The sequence below is a fragment of the Rutidosis leptorrhynchoides genome, chromosome 11 (assembly GCF_046630445.1).
Source record: "Rutidosis leptorrhynchoides isolate AG116_Rl617_1_P2 chromosome 11, CSIRO_AGI_Rlap_v1, whole genome shotgun sequence".
Classification (NCBI taxonomy): Eukaryota; Viridiplantae; Streptophyta; class Magnoliopsida; order Asterales; family Asteraceae; genus Rutidosis; species Rutidosis leptorrhynchoides.
This window is the reverse complement of record NC_092343.1, coordinates 85793104-85808026: the sequence shown is the minus strand read 5'-3', so window position 1 is coordinate 85808026 and position 14923 is coordinate 85793104. Positions and strand designations below refer to the sequence as shown.

The window sequence follows — 14923 nt, the reverse complement described above, 5'->3', positions numbered from 1 at the left end:
ACTTTGGTAAAAATTTAATCATTTTTCTACGCTAATCACCCTCAATAATTTAAATTGTTACTGATTTCTTGCAAATGAGGGCATTGCAAGATCTTGAGTGTGGGAAGGGGTTAAATTCTTTCGGATTTTTAAAATTTTTGACTTATACACTTGGTTACCATTAAAAATACTAGTAACGCAGTAGTTGTATTAGAATCTAGTGCTCTCTGATAATAAAGAACAGCCCTAGTCTTATATACTGGCTACCCAATTCTAGTAAAATTTTTCAAAATTTTCAACTAAATGAATTTAAAATCATGTTTATACATATTTATGAACGATAAAACTAGGTGTTAACACCGAAATTATTGTTACCTCAGAAAGGACATAAATTGAGAAACAACCCAAAATATTAGAATTCATTTAAAATGGAATAGAGAAAAATAAAAAGGCAAAGAAAGGAAAATAAAAGCCAAGTGTGGGAAAAAAATTACCAAGTTATTTAGAACATATGTCACATATTTTTGTACAAATAATTGAAGATACTTTTGTTTTGGACAAAATTAACTATTTTACCCGGAAAATTGTAATATATTTGAAAGAAAGATGGATCTACACGATGAATTAATTCCATCATTAAAAGGAAGTAAAGTCTTCCGAAAAAGACACGCACTTCTTGATTTAGGTCAGGAAATTGTCGTCCAGACCAGTTGTAGAGTCTACGAAAAACCTTGAAAAGTTTTCTCGAAAATCAGCTGGAAATCCACGGACCTCAGCATCAAACAGGGTCGCCAAGTGGTCAGACTTATCCTAACCATGAGAGGATCTGTCTCGTACAATGGGGGCACCATGAAAATTAGCTTATAAGACTAATGAATCAGATCCCCAGAAAGGATAATCTCCTTAAAGATCAAAAATCAGCTTTTAAGACTGATATTACTCAATCCTTGAGATTGACCTTAAAGATTGAGAATTCAAACTCATGGAATTCAATGATATCTAAACTCGAGCTTGAACGAGAAAATATTTTGATCAAAATTACAAACCGATTTTTTTTTCTGAAACCCTATTTTCAATGCGTTCATTACCATTGAACGTAAAATCCTAGGAATTCACCTGGAATTCATTAGGTCACCTGAACCAAATCGGGTGTCAACCGTAAGAACGGTGGTTGCATAGCATGGTCGAAGACAGGACCGTGTGCCAGACCGAAAAACTATAGGGTGATCTTTACTATTGCTCCTACAATGGATAGTAATTGCATCCGACACGTTATAGACCATAATCAAAAGCATGTCACGGGACATTGCCTTAACAGTTTCTTGTTCAACACTTTCCTTTACAACCGGACGGTAGTTTACCGAAAGATAATATATGGAGCAAGTATACTGGACGTGTTGCTTTCCTAATACAAGGTTAGCAAGTGGGTGACACATAACCATAAGTTTTGAGCTAAAATTTTCAAATCTGAAACCCATAAAACCCACAAAAACAATTTCGAAAACACCGGTGAAGGGTGATTCCGGAAAACTTATCTAGGGTAAAAGCTATATTGAATTTTTAAAAGATCAAATGTTTTCATAAAGATCCAATTTCCTAAAGGATCTAAATTTTCATAGTCATGTGGGACTGTAAACCACAACGTTACTATCATTGTTTATGCCGCCAAATTGAAATCACTGATGTACAAAGTGTGAAGAATAAAGAAGTGATTATAGTATTTTTATTTCAAGACTATATTGCTTGAGGACAAGCAACGCTCAAGTGTGGGAATATTTGATAATGCTAAAAACGAACATATATTTCATAGCATTATCCCTCAAGAAAGACAAACTTTTAGTTGCAATTGTTCTATTTACAAGTGATATTCGTTTAAATAATAAAAGATGAAGACAAAAGACAGATTCGACGATTTGAAGACGCAAACGACCAAAAAGCTAAAAAGTACAAAGTACAATCCAAGAGGTTCAAATTATTGATGAGAAACGTCTAGAAATTACAAGAGTACGAGCCGCGAAACGCAAAGTACAAGATATTAAATAGTACGAAAGGACGTTCGAAAATCCGGAACCGGGGCCAGAGTCAACTCTTAACGCGCGACGCAACGGAGCGAAAATTACAAGTCAATTATGCACATGAATATAATATAATATATAATTAATTCTTAAAATTATATATATATTAAAACCGTCGGCAAACTAGAAAATAAGATAATGTGGCCTGATCCAGCTGGCCATGCGATCGCATGGCTTGGAAGAAGAAATCTCATGCGATCGCATGAGCCAAAAAGTTGGGTCAGGTCCTATAAATTTCGCGTGTTTTGGCCGAATTTCATACTCCTTTTTCATCAATATCTCTCTCTCACGATATATATATATATATATATATATATATATATATATATATATATATATATATATATATATATATATATAAAATTTATAATTTTAATTTTAATTAAAGATTAATAATAATAAGGTTATGTTAGCGAATGTTGTAAGTGTGTAATTCGAAATTCTGTCCGTATAACGCTACGCTATTATTAATCATTGTAAGTTATGTTCAACCTTTTTAAATTAATGTCTCGCAGCTAAGTTATTATTATGCTTATTTAAGCCAAAGTAATCGTGATGTTGGGCTAAATATTAAAGATTGGGTTATTGGGCTTTGAACCATAATTGGGGTTTGGACAAAAGAACGACACTTGTGGAAATTAGACTATGGGCTATTAATGGGCTTTATATTAACTAAACGCTAAATCTCCAATATGCAAGCTAGCACAAACAATAGCATATAACTCGAACAACATAATATGCTACACTACAACACATAACCATGATTAACCAATCGTACAAGGGAATGGTACTCGCGAAAGACCATCGGTGTTCGTAACAACCGTTAGTGCACTTAACATGTTGTACACTAACCCCACGGGTGGCATCTTAACACGTCATACACTAACCCCACGGGTGGTTTCTTAAGACGTCGATACTTCACCCCGAGTGGTGTCTTAACACGTCGACACTTCACCCCCAGTGGTGTCTTAACACGTCGACACTTCACTCGTCATATTACTTGGAGTGGCATCTTAACACATCGATACTTCACCCCCGGGTGGCATCTTAACACATTGATACTTCACCCCGCTACATTTCTTAGAGTGGCATCTTAACACGTCGATACTTCACTCTTCATAATTCCCGGAGTGGTGTCTTAGCACATCGACACTTCACTCGTCACGTGAAACGTGGTGTCTTAACACGTCGACACTTCACATCTCATGCTACACAAATAAATACATTATATACGTACACGCATAATTATTCCACTCACCTCATGAACTCGAGCATTACAAACCATGCGCGAAATCTCCACCAAACGCAACCGAGCAAGCTTTTACCTATAATACGCATATAGGTATACACATAATCAACATACATTCGCTACAAGAGAATTCGACGCCAACACCCTTAACCAAGGGTTTATACCTACCTCCACAATCCGCCCATTTAGACACCTAAAGTGGACTCCACCAATTACCACTACGGGTGGTAATTCAAACCCACACTACAAAGTACAATTTAATCCAAATTATTCTTAACACCAAATTAGACCAACCTAGGTCCCGACACTAGGTTACTACTTAGGTAGTAACCATTTCAAATGCCATGTTCACCAAAATCATAACACTTGTAATATTGACCCATATTGTTTTGACTACCTTTGACTTTTGTTAAAATGCCATTTTAACCCAAAATCACTTTCCACGATTACTTTCATTCAAAAACGCCATTTAACACTTAACAAAAGTGTTTAACATCCATTTAATTCAAAATTAGTGTTATTACCAAATTCGACCCAATCAAAGTCAACCCATTTTGACATAAGTCTCAAAAATGCCCAAAATCACTAACGGCTAGTGATTATATTTCCAAAACACCAATTAACACCTAAATCAAGTATTTACATACTTGATTCACCAAAACTTGGCTCAAAACTCTTTTTGACAACAAACCAAGTCAACACCCATTTTGACTAGCAAACATGTTCTTAAGAACATCAAAACACCAACGCACTTACAACTTAGTGATTTAACACCCAAACCATGACAAATACTTTCAAATTCGTCATCAAACCCTAAATCCACAATAATTGGGTTTACTTACACAATACATACAATAAAACCCTCAATTTCATGAGAAATGAGGTTTATAACCCAACACTAGCTCAAACCCTAACTCAAAACAAGAATTAAACACTTACAATTCAGATTATGGTTTACCTTAGCATCAAAACGAATCCTAGTAGTTAGAAACATCAAGATGTACCAAGATCCACTCCAATTTGGGCAAGAATCACCACCATCTTCACCCACTCAAGCTTCCTCTCTCTAGGAATCCTTCTCTCTCTCTAAGATTGGGAGTGTTTGAATGGATAAGAAATGAGCTCTAGATGAGCCTTGGGTCAGTTTTGTCACCAAAAACCCGACCCCTAAGTGAAAGGGCCAAAATACCCCTTAAAAACTCCAAATTTAAGGTTAAATTCGTAACCTGCCAGTACCAATATTACGGCCGTAATCCACAAAATTGCGGCCGTAATCCCCAATATTGCGGCCGTAATCCCCAATATTACGGCCGTAACTTTGGCTGTTTTCATAAACATGTCTCCCTGTTCAAAAGTTGCGGCCGTAAGGCTATAAATTGCAGCCGTAAGTTTTGGTTTTCAGGCCCTTTTTCATTTTATGACTAGATTAAACAAACGTGGCTAAAGTCAAACACAATAAAGATCGAATACGCACCTTTGGACTTCGTACATCGACCAAAGCAACATGGCAAAGGAAAAATGGGGTGTTACAATAAGTAGGTTGCAACGTTAGAATCTTTTGATACTCGAATGGATTGTTATGGGTGTTTATTATTATACAACAACATCCATCAAGTAAATCAACTAACTCTCAACCAAGGGAGAGTGGGGTAACATGTATATAAGTCCAATTTTGTAGAGAGCTCCTTCAAGTGCTTTATTACCCAATGCCTGTTGTAATGCGTAACTCCTTGAATAACAAACCTTGTACTTGTGTGCTTTATTAGAAATCACGTAACAATGATATATAAACAAACCATAGTAGTGTTGAAGACCTTGTATCGAAAATCTACTCATCCGACAAATATGTTGAGTGTGCGTGTTCCAAATTGTATTTTAACGTTCTTGGTCAGATTGTGGAAGTTTTGAGTTGATGAACATTAGGTTTTTTTTTTTTTCAAGTGCAAGATTGTTGGATGGTGAAGAATATCAAAACAGAGAACGAAACTGCTGCTGTTGTGATTCTCGTGACCGCGAAGCTAGAGGTCGCGATCGCGTAATGGTCTTGGTCAGGACACGTGATTAGGAAGCTCAAGCTCGCGTAGCGAAATTGACCTCGATGTTGAACTCACGTACACGAGAGTGATGCTGCATGGGAACTCGCGATCGCGAGAAAGGCGTTGGGCGGCCAGAATTGAATACGAATAAGGATTCCTAGCTATCTTTGGTTTTGGAATATTTTATACACTATAAGAGAGGTTCTAACGGTTTGGTCTTGGCACCCGTCCACACAGGGCGCCGATGGTAGCAGGCCGCCTTACTCCGCCTAGCCTCCGCCGCCCTCCTTCATGTCTTTCTCTGGCAGATTTGAGGACGGTATATTTGTGGATTAAGCTTTATTTTTTTTTATTTTATTTACGGTTCAAGCTTTTAATGGGTAAAGACGAAGCTATTAATGTTGAAGATGAAGAGGAATGGTGGGATCTACAAGCTACTATAATATAATAATGATAATAAAAATAAGATAAATAATGGGTGAATGGGTGAACCTCCATATGGCACGGTAATTTTATTTAATTTTCAGTTTTAAAGGATATAATATAATATAATAATGATAATAAAAATAAAATAAATAATGTTTTAATAAAATATATAAATATAATAATAAATTTAATTAAAAATATTGAGGAAGTATGTCATTGTTGGTAGTGTTTAGTCATGGGAAAGAAGTGCTGATGTGGCGGTGATGTGATAGCTAGTCCTCGGGAGGAAGTATGTCACCATTGGGAGCATTCTAAGACCATTTGTAATGGTGATGGCGTGATTGAATGTGATGGAGTGTTTTTGTGGGGTATAGTGCTGATGTGACAACCACATCATCGTCTTCATCTTCGACTACAACTTGTGAAGCTCTTCTTTTTCGCACACCGCTTCCACTAACTGCATGTGGTATATATCACTTCAGCATCTTCTTCAAGAATTCCCAAACCTCTTTGTAACCCCATTTCGCATATCGTTCATGATATTTATGTACCGTTATGTTATATATGTCTTCCTCGTTTCTACCGCTACGCCTTGGGTTACGTTCTTCATTATACAAGGACGTGGAATCTTTGCACGCTTTATCCACATGACGCCATTTGCCACTTAATTGATCGTCGCCTCGTAATCAACCCGAATCGTTATTTAACTTTTCACGAACTAGAATCCAAAATGTCAAACCTCTTTGCAAACTACGATGAACTCCATCTTCGGAAGAATCAATCCAACACGACGCCAACCAAATTTCTTCGGGCACAGTCCATATTTTTTTATTATGTGGTTCTTTCACAATTTCCTTTCTTCTATGACTTGTTCAAACCCGTGCTTGTGGTGGTTGTGTTTCACCACGAATTTCTTTCACTTCGTCGTTATCTAGAGGTATAAAAGTTGGTTGTGATTGTGACCATGGTTGCGTACATGGAAGCTGAAATGGCATAACGCCCGGTTGCGAGAATTGTGATGGAAATTGTTGTGATGGATATTGTTGTTGAAATTGTTGTTGTAAAAAATGAGCAAAAGTTTGAGTGTTATTGAAGTCGTAAATAAGATTTTGTTGCGGGACATTGACAAAAGGTTGATTACCCCGAATATTTTGCGGGAAATTTTAGCTCGAAACCGGGCAAAGTTGGTGACCCGAAATTGTAGAAATTAGCGGAACCACCCTCATTAGGATTGAGATTTGACATTGTTATGAAATGTTGAGAGAAATTGATAGAAATGTTAAGAGTTTTGTTAGGAAAATGTGTTGATGGAGTGTAGTATTTATATAGAAATATATTTAATATTTTTAAATTATTTATAATAAAAATATATTGAATTAAGTGATATAGCCGTTTGAAAATTAATTTTTTATTGTTAACGACTCTATGTCCGTTTGAATTGAAACGTTACACTACCCCATTCGCCAGCTCCACCTCCCGCTATCTTTTTCCCTGTGATGGAATCATCACGCCTACAAATTTTGCCACCATCACGCCGCACAGTGGGGCGATGGTGGTGATGCCGGTGCCTTCACGCCGCGTTACAAATGGTCTAAATAGACCCTATTGTAGCCCACACATGTATGCACTTTTATCAATAAAATACTCTCTAGTTTGGTGTGTGAATTAAAGTAATCACATTGATTACATATAAGTGTATAACCACGTTAATTCTCGTTTTTTTAATTTTCGCTATATTACTTTCGTTTGTCGTTGTGGGTGGGTGATTTAGCTTAATCATCTACGCTGTTTGGTTCCTAAATATCCTAACAAATTATCGATATCAGTTTTTGTACGCTTGTCATCGTACAGTATAGGCTTATCTAGAATGTACATAAATCATACGAAATGTGGCATAATTTATGCAATAGTAAGGAAATGGGTCATAAAAAATTTAACTGGCAATTTGCCACCTCTGATACAAGGAGATGTAAGGTTGAACAATTAAATAAAGCATAATGGTGAATTGCAGGTGCGTGTATATAATAAGGTATAAGAGCTGATTTGGCTAACATAACTACATGAGTAAATGTAACTACCAATTATTAGTTGTAGTCTTTACTTATGTGCATTACAGATTTCATATTTGTGGTTAAAGAACAAATGGCATTAGGCACTTATTGTGATTGTTCTAGAGACAGTGGTGTAGGATCGTTTCTTTCACTTTTCGATGTGGGACACAATGAATTATGAACCGATTAGCTCCAACAAGTGGTCCCTAAACTCGATACGAAGAACTATATGTTTAATTTTTTATTTTGAGTTGATAACATGTTTCATTGATGCAGGACGTTCGACGGTGGGTATTAAGGAATAAGCCTTTATTATATGTCATCGAAACTGGAAGTTTCACCTGCAAATGCTAGTTTGTTTTTTGTAACATTTACACTAAGGTCCTTCGTGAAATGCTCTATCCAAAAAGATGTTAAGAGTTATAGTTCATGTGCATTATAAAGGCGTTTATTGCGCTAAGTATAGATCAATTCTCATTGTGACTTTTGTGGTTCAATAGTTCAAAGTTGTACGTGTATTGCACCCAGAAAAAAGCTTAAACCTAACCGAATAATCATTTTTCTCTCTATTCGTCGGTCATAAATTTGGAAATGTAAAGTAGGTAATGGGATGGAGTACCCTTGAAACAGGGCATATGGTAAGAACTATTGAATTGGAGGTCAATGAAGCAATATATTTGTCTGAAAACTTTATATGTTGTCCTACATGTAATCTATATTTATGGGTATATTTAATACCCTCTACTGTCCCATCTACCAAAAACTAGTCTAAGTTTGCCACATTCAAGATATGAATACAGATTTGATATCGGCTTTGGTGTGTACTTATCAGGCCACACTCTTCTGATACAAATGGTCTTGGTTTGGTTTAACTGGGACCAATCTCTTTAAACCACTCAATGCAATAAAGAATGTTCACCTAGATGTTTGTTTGACCCTACTTTGGATTCTTGTTGATGAATGCAACTGGAATCATGAAACACAAATTGCTGAGCATGCAGCTTAAGTATAATGAAGTGTTCTTTTTCTAAATTATCAACAATGTATTACAAATGCATCGTATGGTCTCAACCATTCGATAATCAATAACAACTTCTATACATCAAAAGAAAAACTATTATAACCAATAATCTCGAACGCTTCATATCAACTTATCTAACACAGTATTTGATATAAGGAATAGTTAAGAGCAACAGCTTCAAATTGGGGAAACTGATACAAATGAACAAAGCAAACTAAACCTAAAAAAGAAGACCAATTTTTAACATGAGCAAGCCACAAGAATATCACAAACTTTAAACAATATTCCTCTAATTTGTTTTTAAAGCGATACATTATGCAGTTGATGAAACATTATATTTATTTTGGAGCAAACAAAATCATCAATAAACATTGATCCTCAACTAATATAGAATTTTTTAAAAGGAAATCTGTTTTGTTCAAATAATACTGCAATTGTTCTCACCTATGATGACACATGGGAACAGCTATTAAACAAAATAAATGGAAAACATTGATATAAAAACAGACATTCAAAACTGCAAAAAATACAGCTATCAAACATCATCCAAAAAAGTTAATAATGCATATTATGGATTTAAAATGTACATGACAAAAAATCTTATCTCAAGCCCTACAAATAGTTAAAGTGATAAGTACATAACAACTCTTTTGTTTGACTCCATGTGCTACCTTCATATTCACAGTCTGAGTCACAATTGTATGAACATATGCTACTTCTAGCATAAGCAAACTTTAAAACACTAACTGCAACTAGTGCTTCAACTTTCAAAATGCGAATGAATTATGTTCGACATAAAACTAGATTTGTGAATTCATACGTTAGCATAAACCTTTTCAATTTAAATACATGTGCACAAGAACAACAAAACTATCAAATTGTACCCATATTTACCATCAGATTTTCAATTGCTCAAAAACATTCAAATCGCAAGAGTGCAGTTTATATCTTGTCACCGGTACATCAAAATGCATCAAGTAGACTAAAACTTACAATATGTGTACTGTGTACAGATGGACGGCTTTTTAATAGTCAATAAGCCTAGAATATGAATGAGTAAAGATATACAGATAGAGTGGAACTAGGTATACCTACAAAAGCAGAAAACTTGAAGAATATTTGGCGCAGAGGCATATGAACGAATGACTAACGCGTCTCAAAGGCTAAAGTCAGTTTCCAAATTTGGCATTGTTCTTGTAGCCAAAGCAAATGGTGTTCTCATGCTCCCGACTCTGGTCATTGGCAAAGCTTCACCAGCATCTGCAGCTCGTTCCAGTTCACGCATACGCTTTCTTTTCTTGTATCTCCAGGCCCAAACTGTAACCAATGCCAAAACCGCCAACAATGCAATACCACCGCATACAGACCCAAAAATTCCCCACACCTTAGCATCATCATTGTTCTTTCTACTACTAGTCGATTCAGGACGAGCTTCATCTGGTGCAGGAGGTGATGTCATAGGTGGGACCGGTGATTCAACCACAACTGAAAAATGCCCCTGTTCAGTTGTTAAACATACATTCCCAGATACCAAATCCGTAAAATTCACCAGACCATGTAGATCGAACCAAGCGCATTTTGCAACAGAACCATCTGGTATTGGGCTAATTTCTCCAAAGTTTATTCTAATGGTTTCTTCAGACGCCCACAGGTCAAGTTCAGGTAGATTAGAAGCCGATAAATCTGAACCATTATAAGCAAGCAGGCCCAATACAGGAGCTAGATACATGTAACCAGGTAACGAATAATACGTTGTGGACCAATTGCCTAAATTTTGGTACACCAGAACAAGTCTCTCAACGTACGGCTGCTCTCTTAAACCAACTGGAATCGTAAAGTGTTTAAACGTCTGAACACCTCTATGAAATAGACTACCACTCCTAAGTCTCATAGCTAATATCTCGATTCCAGTCAAATTGGGCGGTACGGAACCATCAAACGGTATACCAGTACGTGGATGAACAAACGCACGATATGCATAGCCCTGTAATGTTGCATCTAAAGCCCTCGCAGGCTTCGATTCAGGATTCATAATTTGTAATTCAACTTGTGGCAACCAGCAGAAGCAAGTTAACACAACTAATTTCGCTAGATTTCGAAACTGAAGCCTCATCTATGCATCAAATTACTCAAAATCAACACAATAAAATCAGCCTTAATGTCAAAACCCTAACAATCGATCACTTCGAAAATTCTATATTCTGCTTACTTATTCAAACAATGCGGAATCTAAATCACAAATCTTATGAAATTCAACAAGATAAAAGTGCCTAATCCAGCCGATACAGATTCAAATAAACCCTAACTTTTCAATAACACCACACGAGTTCGTTAATCAAAAGCACGAACACATTCCTTAACGAATTAACTCAAATTACATCACTTCTTGACGTCAAATTCGTTCAAGAACACGTCATCTTAAGCATTACGTATTCAAAACCCTAAAAAATCGATCTGCATTATCAAAATAACTGGAGCGAAATACGGTGACTAGCGAGTGAAATTTGTAGTATAAACTTACTTATAACCAGCTCTGGAGATCGTAGAAACGTTAATGAATTCGTCTTCTTTTTGTTCTTGAAATCTAGTGTCGTATGAAATGATTAAACGAAATTTGGGGAAAAGGAATTTGAAAACAGAGTGTAGATAGAGATAGAATATAGAGGTATAGATATAGTGAGTGTGTATGTATATGTGGGAATTTGCAGAGTAACAGCTAAGAATGTTGAACCAGATGACGGAAATACCCTTGAAGTATTTATATGAGTGTGGATTTGTGAGTAAGCGGTGATAAAGTTATAGCGAAGTGACGAAAATACCCTCATCTTTTAACATTTAAGGAAGAGAGGTGTACAGCAAAGGTGACAACTGTTTTGCATGTAAATGGAAATGAGTCATAGTCAATCCCGTCAAATTCAGCGACTTCCTCCCAACTTTTCTAAATTTTCATTTATCTCTATATAATTAATAAAATTAATAAATATTATAATTAATATTATTATCAACTATTATTAAATATTACATTACATTTACATTTACATTTACATTTACATATATATTAAAATTAGATTAAAAACGAGTATTACGTATTAATGTTAAATATTAAAATTTAATATTTAATCTGATTTTAATATATATGTAGGAACACTGTCCGAATGGATGTTTTCCCGAGTACCGTCGATCGGATTTAGGTTTCCGCTCGAACGTGTATTTTACGTGCAAATGATGAGGGTCGTTGAATTAAATTCTAAAAAAATCGCCTTTCAAAATATTTTTATTAAATATTAGTGTAATATCAATATTTTTTTTTTTTTGGAAAAGCATTATATTGATCACAAAAACTGTACAGGAGAGTTGCAAAGCAACTTTACACACAATTACAAAACAGGAGCTGCACAGTAAGCAACAGCCAAACACAAATATATACAAAATTTAAAACTCTCAACTAACTAACAAATTACAAAGGATTATCAAGCCACTCATGCCAAACAATCAATTTAGTTTTGCATCTCTTCGCGACCCATTCAAAGCTCTTGATTTGGATTTCGTTTAAAGCAACTGACGCATTCCAATACTTGTTCTTGAAACTTTATGATTATGATTTTTCCAAATAAGGTAACCGCACGTCCACTCGACCTCTTGCCAAATCTTCTTACCTAAATCCGTTATGTGAATGCTCAAATTTCCCAAGAATATTTCCCCGATGCTAAGATTTGAGAAATTACCCAATCCCCACCATTTGAAGACCTGCTCCCAAATGTCAAAAGCAAGACTACAAAGAACTAAAGAATGATCAACCGTCTCCACATCTTGATTACAAATCGGACAAAGAACCGAATGTAAGTCGACACCCCTTTTATCCAATTCCGCTAAAACCGCGATACGCCTCTTTCTAGCCCGCCACACAAAGACCTCCACTTTACTAGGAACAAGAGAATTGCGAATGGACTCAAAATTTGAAGGGCCCATTATTAGAGTCTTTTTCATTAATTACCTCCGTTAATCTCCTTGTTGTGAACACCCCATTGCCACTTAATAACCATTTCCAAGAGTCTTCTTTATTATAATCAAACATCACACTTTTAATTAAATCATTTAGCTCATTTAATTTGTAACGACCCGACTTTTTCTACTTATATTTACTTTCACGAAACTGCGTATTTGTGCGTACTGAGCTATATTATATTCTGGGATCATTATTCATGTTGATTACTTTCGTTTATATTTTAAAACGTGTTATTAAGTACGTAGTTACTTAACTTGATCCACGAATGCTTTTATGACCGTTAGTGTCACTTGACATTTAGAACGAGCTATGTACTTTGTACACGTTAAACTTTGGTCATAATTGTAATATTATGACTACGTAATACTAATTGTTATTTTTCTAATGACAATTACTTGGCTTATTGGTTGCTTAATTACGCTTAGTAATTTACTAATGCACACTAGTTAGTCTTAATGGACTTTCTACCTTACTGGACTTAAGCCTACCCTACTCTAGCTAATGGACTTTTAAATTAGTCCAATTTTAATGGAATTATGACCCATTAGAATGTAAGACAAAAACCCATTAATATGAGCCAACATACTATCTGTTCACCATTACAACATATGTTGCATGGGATCTCAACAATAAGCACTACCTTTAGACCACCACTAAGCAAAAAACAAAAGTTGTCCCCCTTTTGTCCCCCCCCCCCCCCAAACGGTCGGCCAACCCTCACCATTACAACTATAAATATCAAGCTTATTCCTCCCATTTCACATTTGATCTCATTCTCATTTTATACACACTTGCTCTGTAATTTTCTCTCTAGTCTTTCTCACTCTAAAAATTGTAAGTTTAAGTTTTCTTCTTCTTATTTTTCTCTTCATAAAATCGACATCATCATCTAAGATCAAGCTTTCTAGCTTTTTGATCTTGTTATATCTTGTAGATTCAAACTTTGATTTGAATCCTTCAAGTACATGAAAGATTCAAGCTTTCTAGCTTTGAATCTTCATTACTTTTGTTGGATCTAAGTTTTCTAGCTTATGATCTCTTTATTTTGTTAAAAAGATCAAAACTTGTGTTTATGATCTCCATGAAACTTGAAGATCTAGCCTTTTGCTTTCAAGATCTTCAAGAACATAAAAGATTCAAGCTTTCTAGCTTTGGATCTTCATTACTTTGATGGATCTAAGCTTTATAGCTTAAGATCACTTTGTTTTTGTTGAAAGATCAAAACTTGTGTTTATGATCTTCATAAGACTTGAAGATCTAGCTTCTTGCTTTAAAGATCTTCAAGAACATAAAAGATTCAAGCATTCTAGCTTTGAAATCTCATAATTAATTGTTAAAGGATCCAAGCTCTCTAGCTTAGGGTTCCATTACTTTGATTGATCAAATTTATGTCTTGCTTGTTGGAATCAAAGTTTGTAGCTTTAATCTTGAATAGAACTTGTATTTTTGTTAAGACTAAGAACATGATGTAACCTTGGTTCATCATCCTTCTAAAGCTCTTAAGTGAGTTGTATTTCTTCTTAGTCATGACATTGTGTGTTGATGGTTGAAACTTGGTCAAAGTGATGCTAAAACATCAAAGAGTTGTACACTTGAGGCTTATACGCATCAAGGATGAGAACCGTGATGAGCGTCAAGCACCAAAAAACCCACTAGGGCACTTGTTTACTGTTTTTCGGGGTCTGATCAGACTCTTGGTGTAGTGACCCGAAATTTTTCATGTTTATATATATTAATTGAGATTGATATTTACATGACTAAATGTTTCCAACGTGTTAAGCAATCAAACTTGTTAAGACTTGATTAAATGAAATAAGTTTCATTTAGACAATTGATCACCCATGTTGACCGGCGATTCACGAACGTTACAAAATTGTAAAAACTACATGTTGTGGTATATATAGACATATATATATGGTTGACATAAGATTATAATGAGTAAGTATCGCACTAAGTATATTAACAATGTGTGATATTCATAAGAAATGAGATTACTAAGTTAAGAAACTCGAAATGATATATATAACGATTATCGTTATGATAACGTCTACTAAATACATATGTATCATATTAAGATATT

At 35.3% G+C, this 14923-nt stretch overlaps 2 protein-coding genes across 2 annotated transcripts; both read right to left on the bottom strand.

Annotated features, from left to right (window-relative positions):
* Positions 1–9993: 9993 nt before the first annotated feature.
* On the bottom strand, positions 9994–10950 carry LOC139874741 (uncharacterized). Its single transcript, XM_071862144.1, has one exon. It carries the CDS (start codon positions 10948–10950, stop codon positions 9994–9996), a length of 957 nt encoding a protein of 318 aa, XP_071718245.1.
* Positions 10951–12386: 1436 nt separating this feature from the next.
* On the bottom strand, positions 12387–12806 carry LOC139874740 (uncharacterized). Its single transcript, XM_071862143.1, has one exon. The coding sequence runs from the start codon at positions 12804–12806 to the stop codon at positions 12387–12389; it is 420 nt and encodes a 139-aa protein (XP_071718244.1).
* Positions 12807–14923: the final 2117 nt, after the last annotated feature.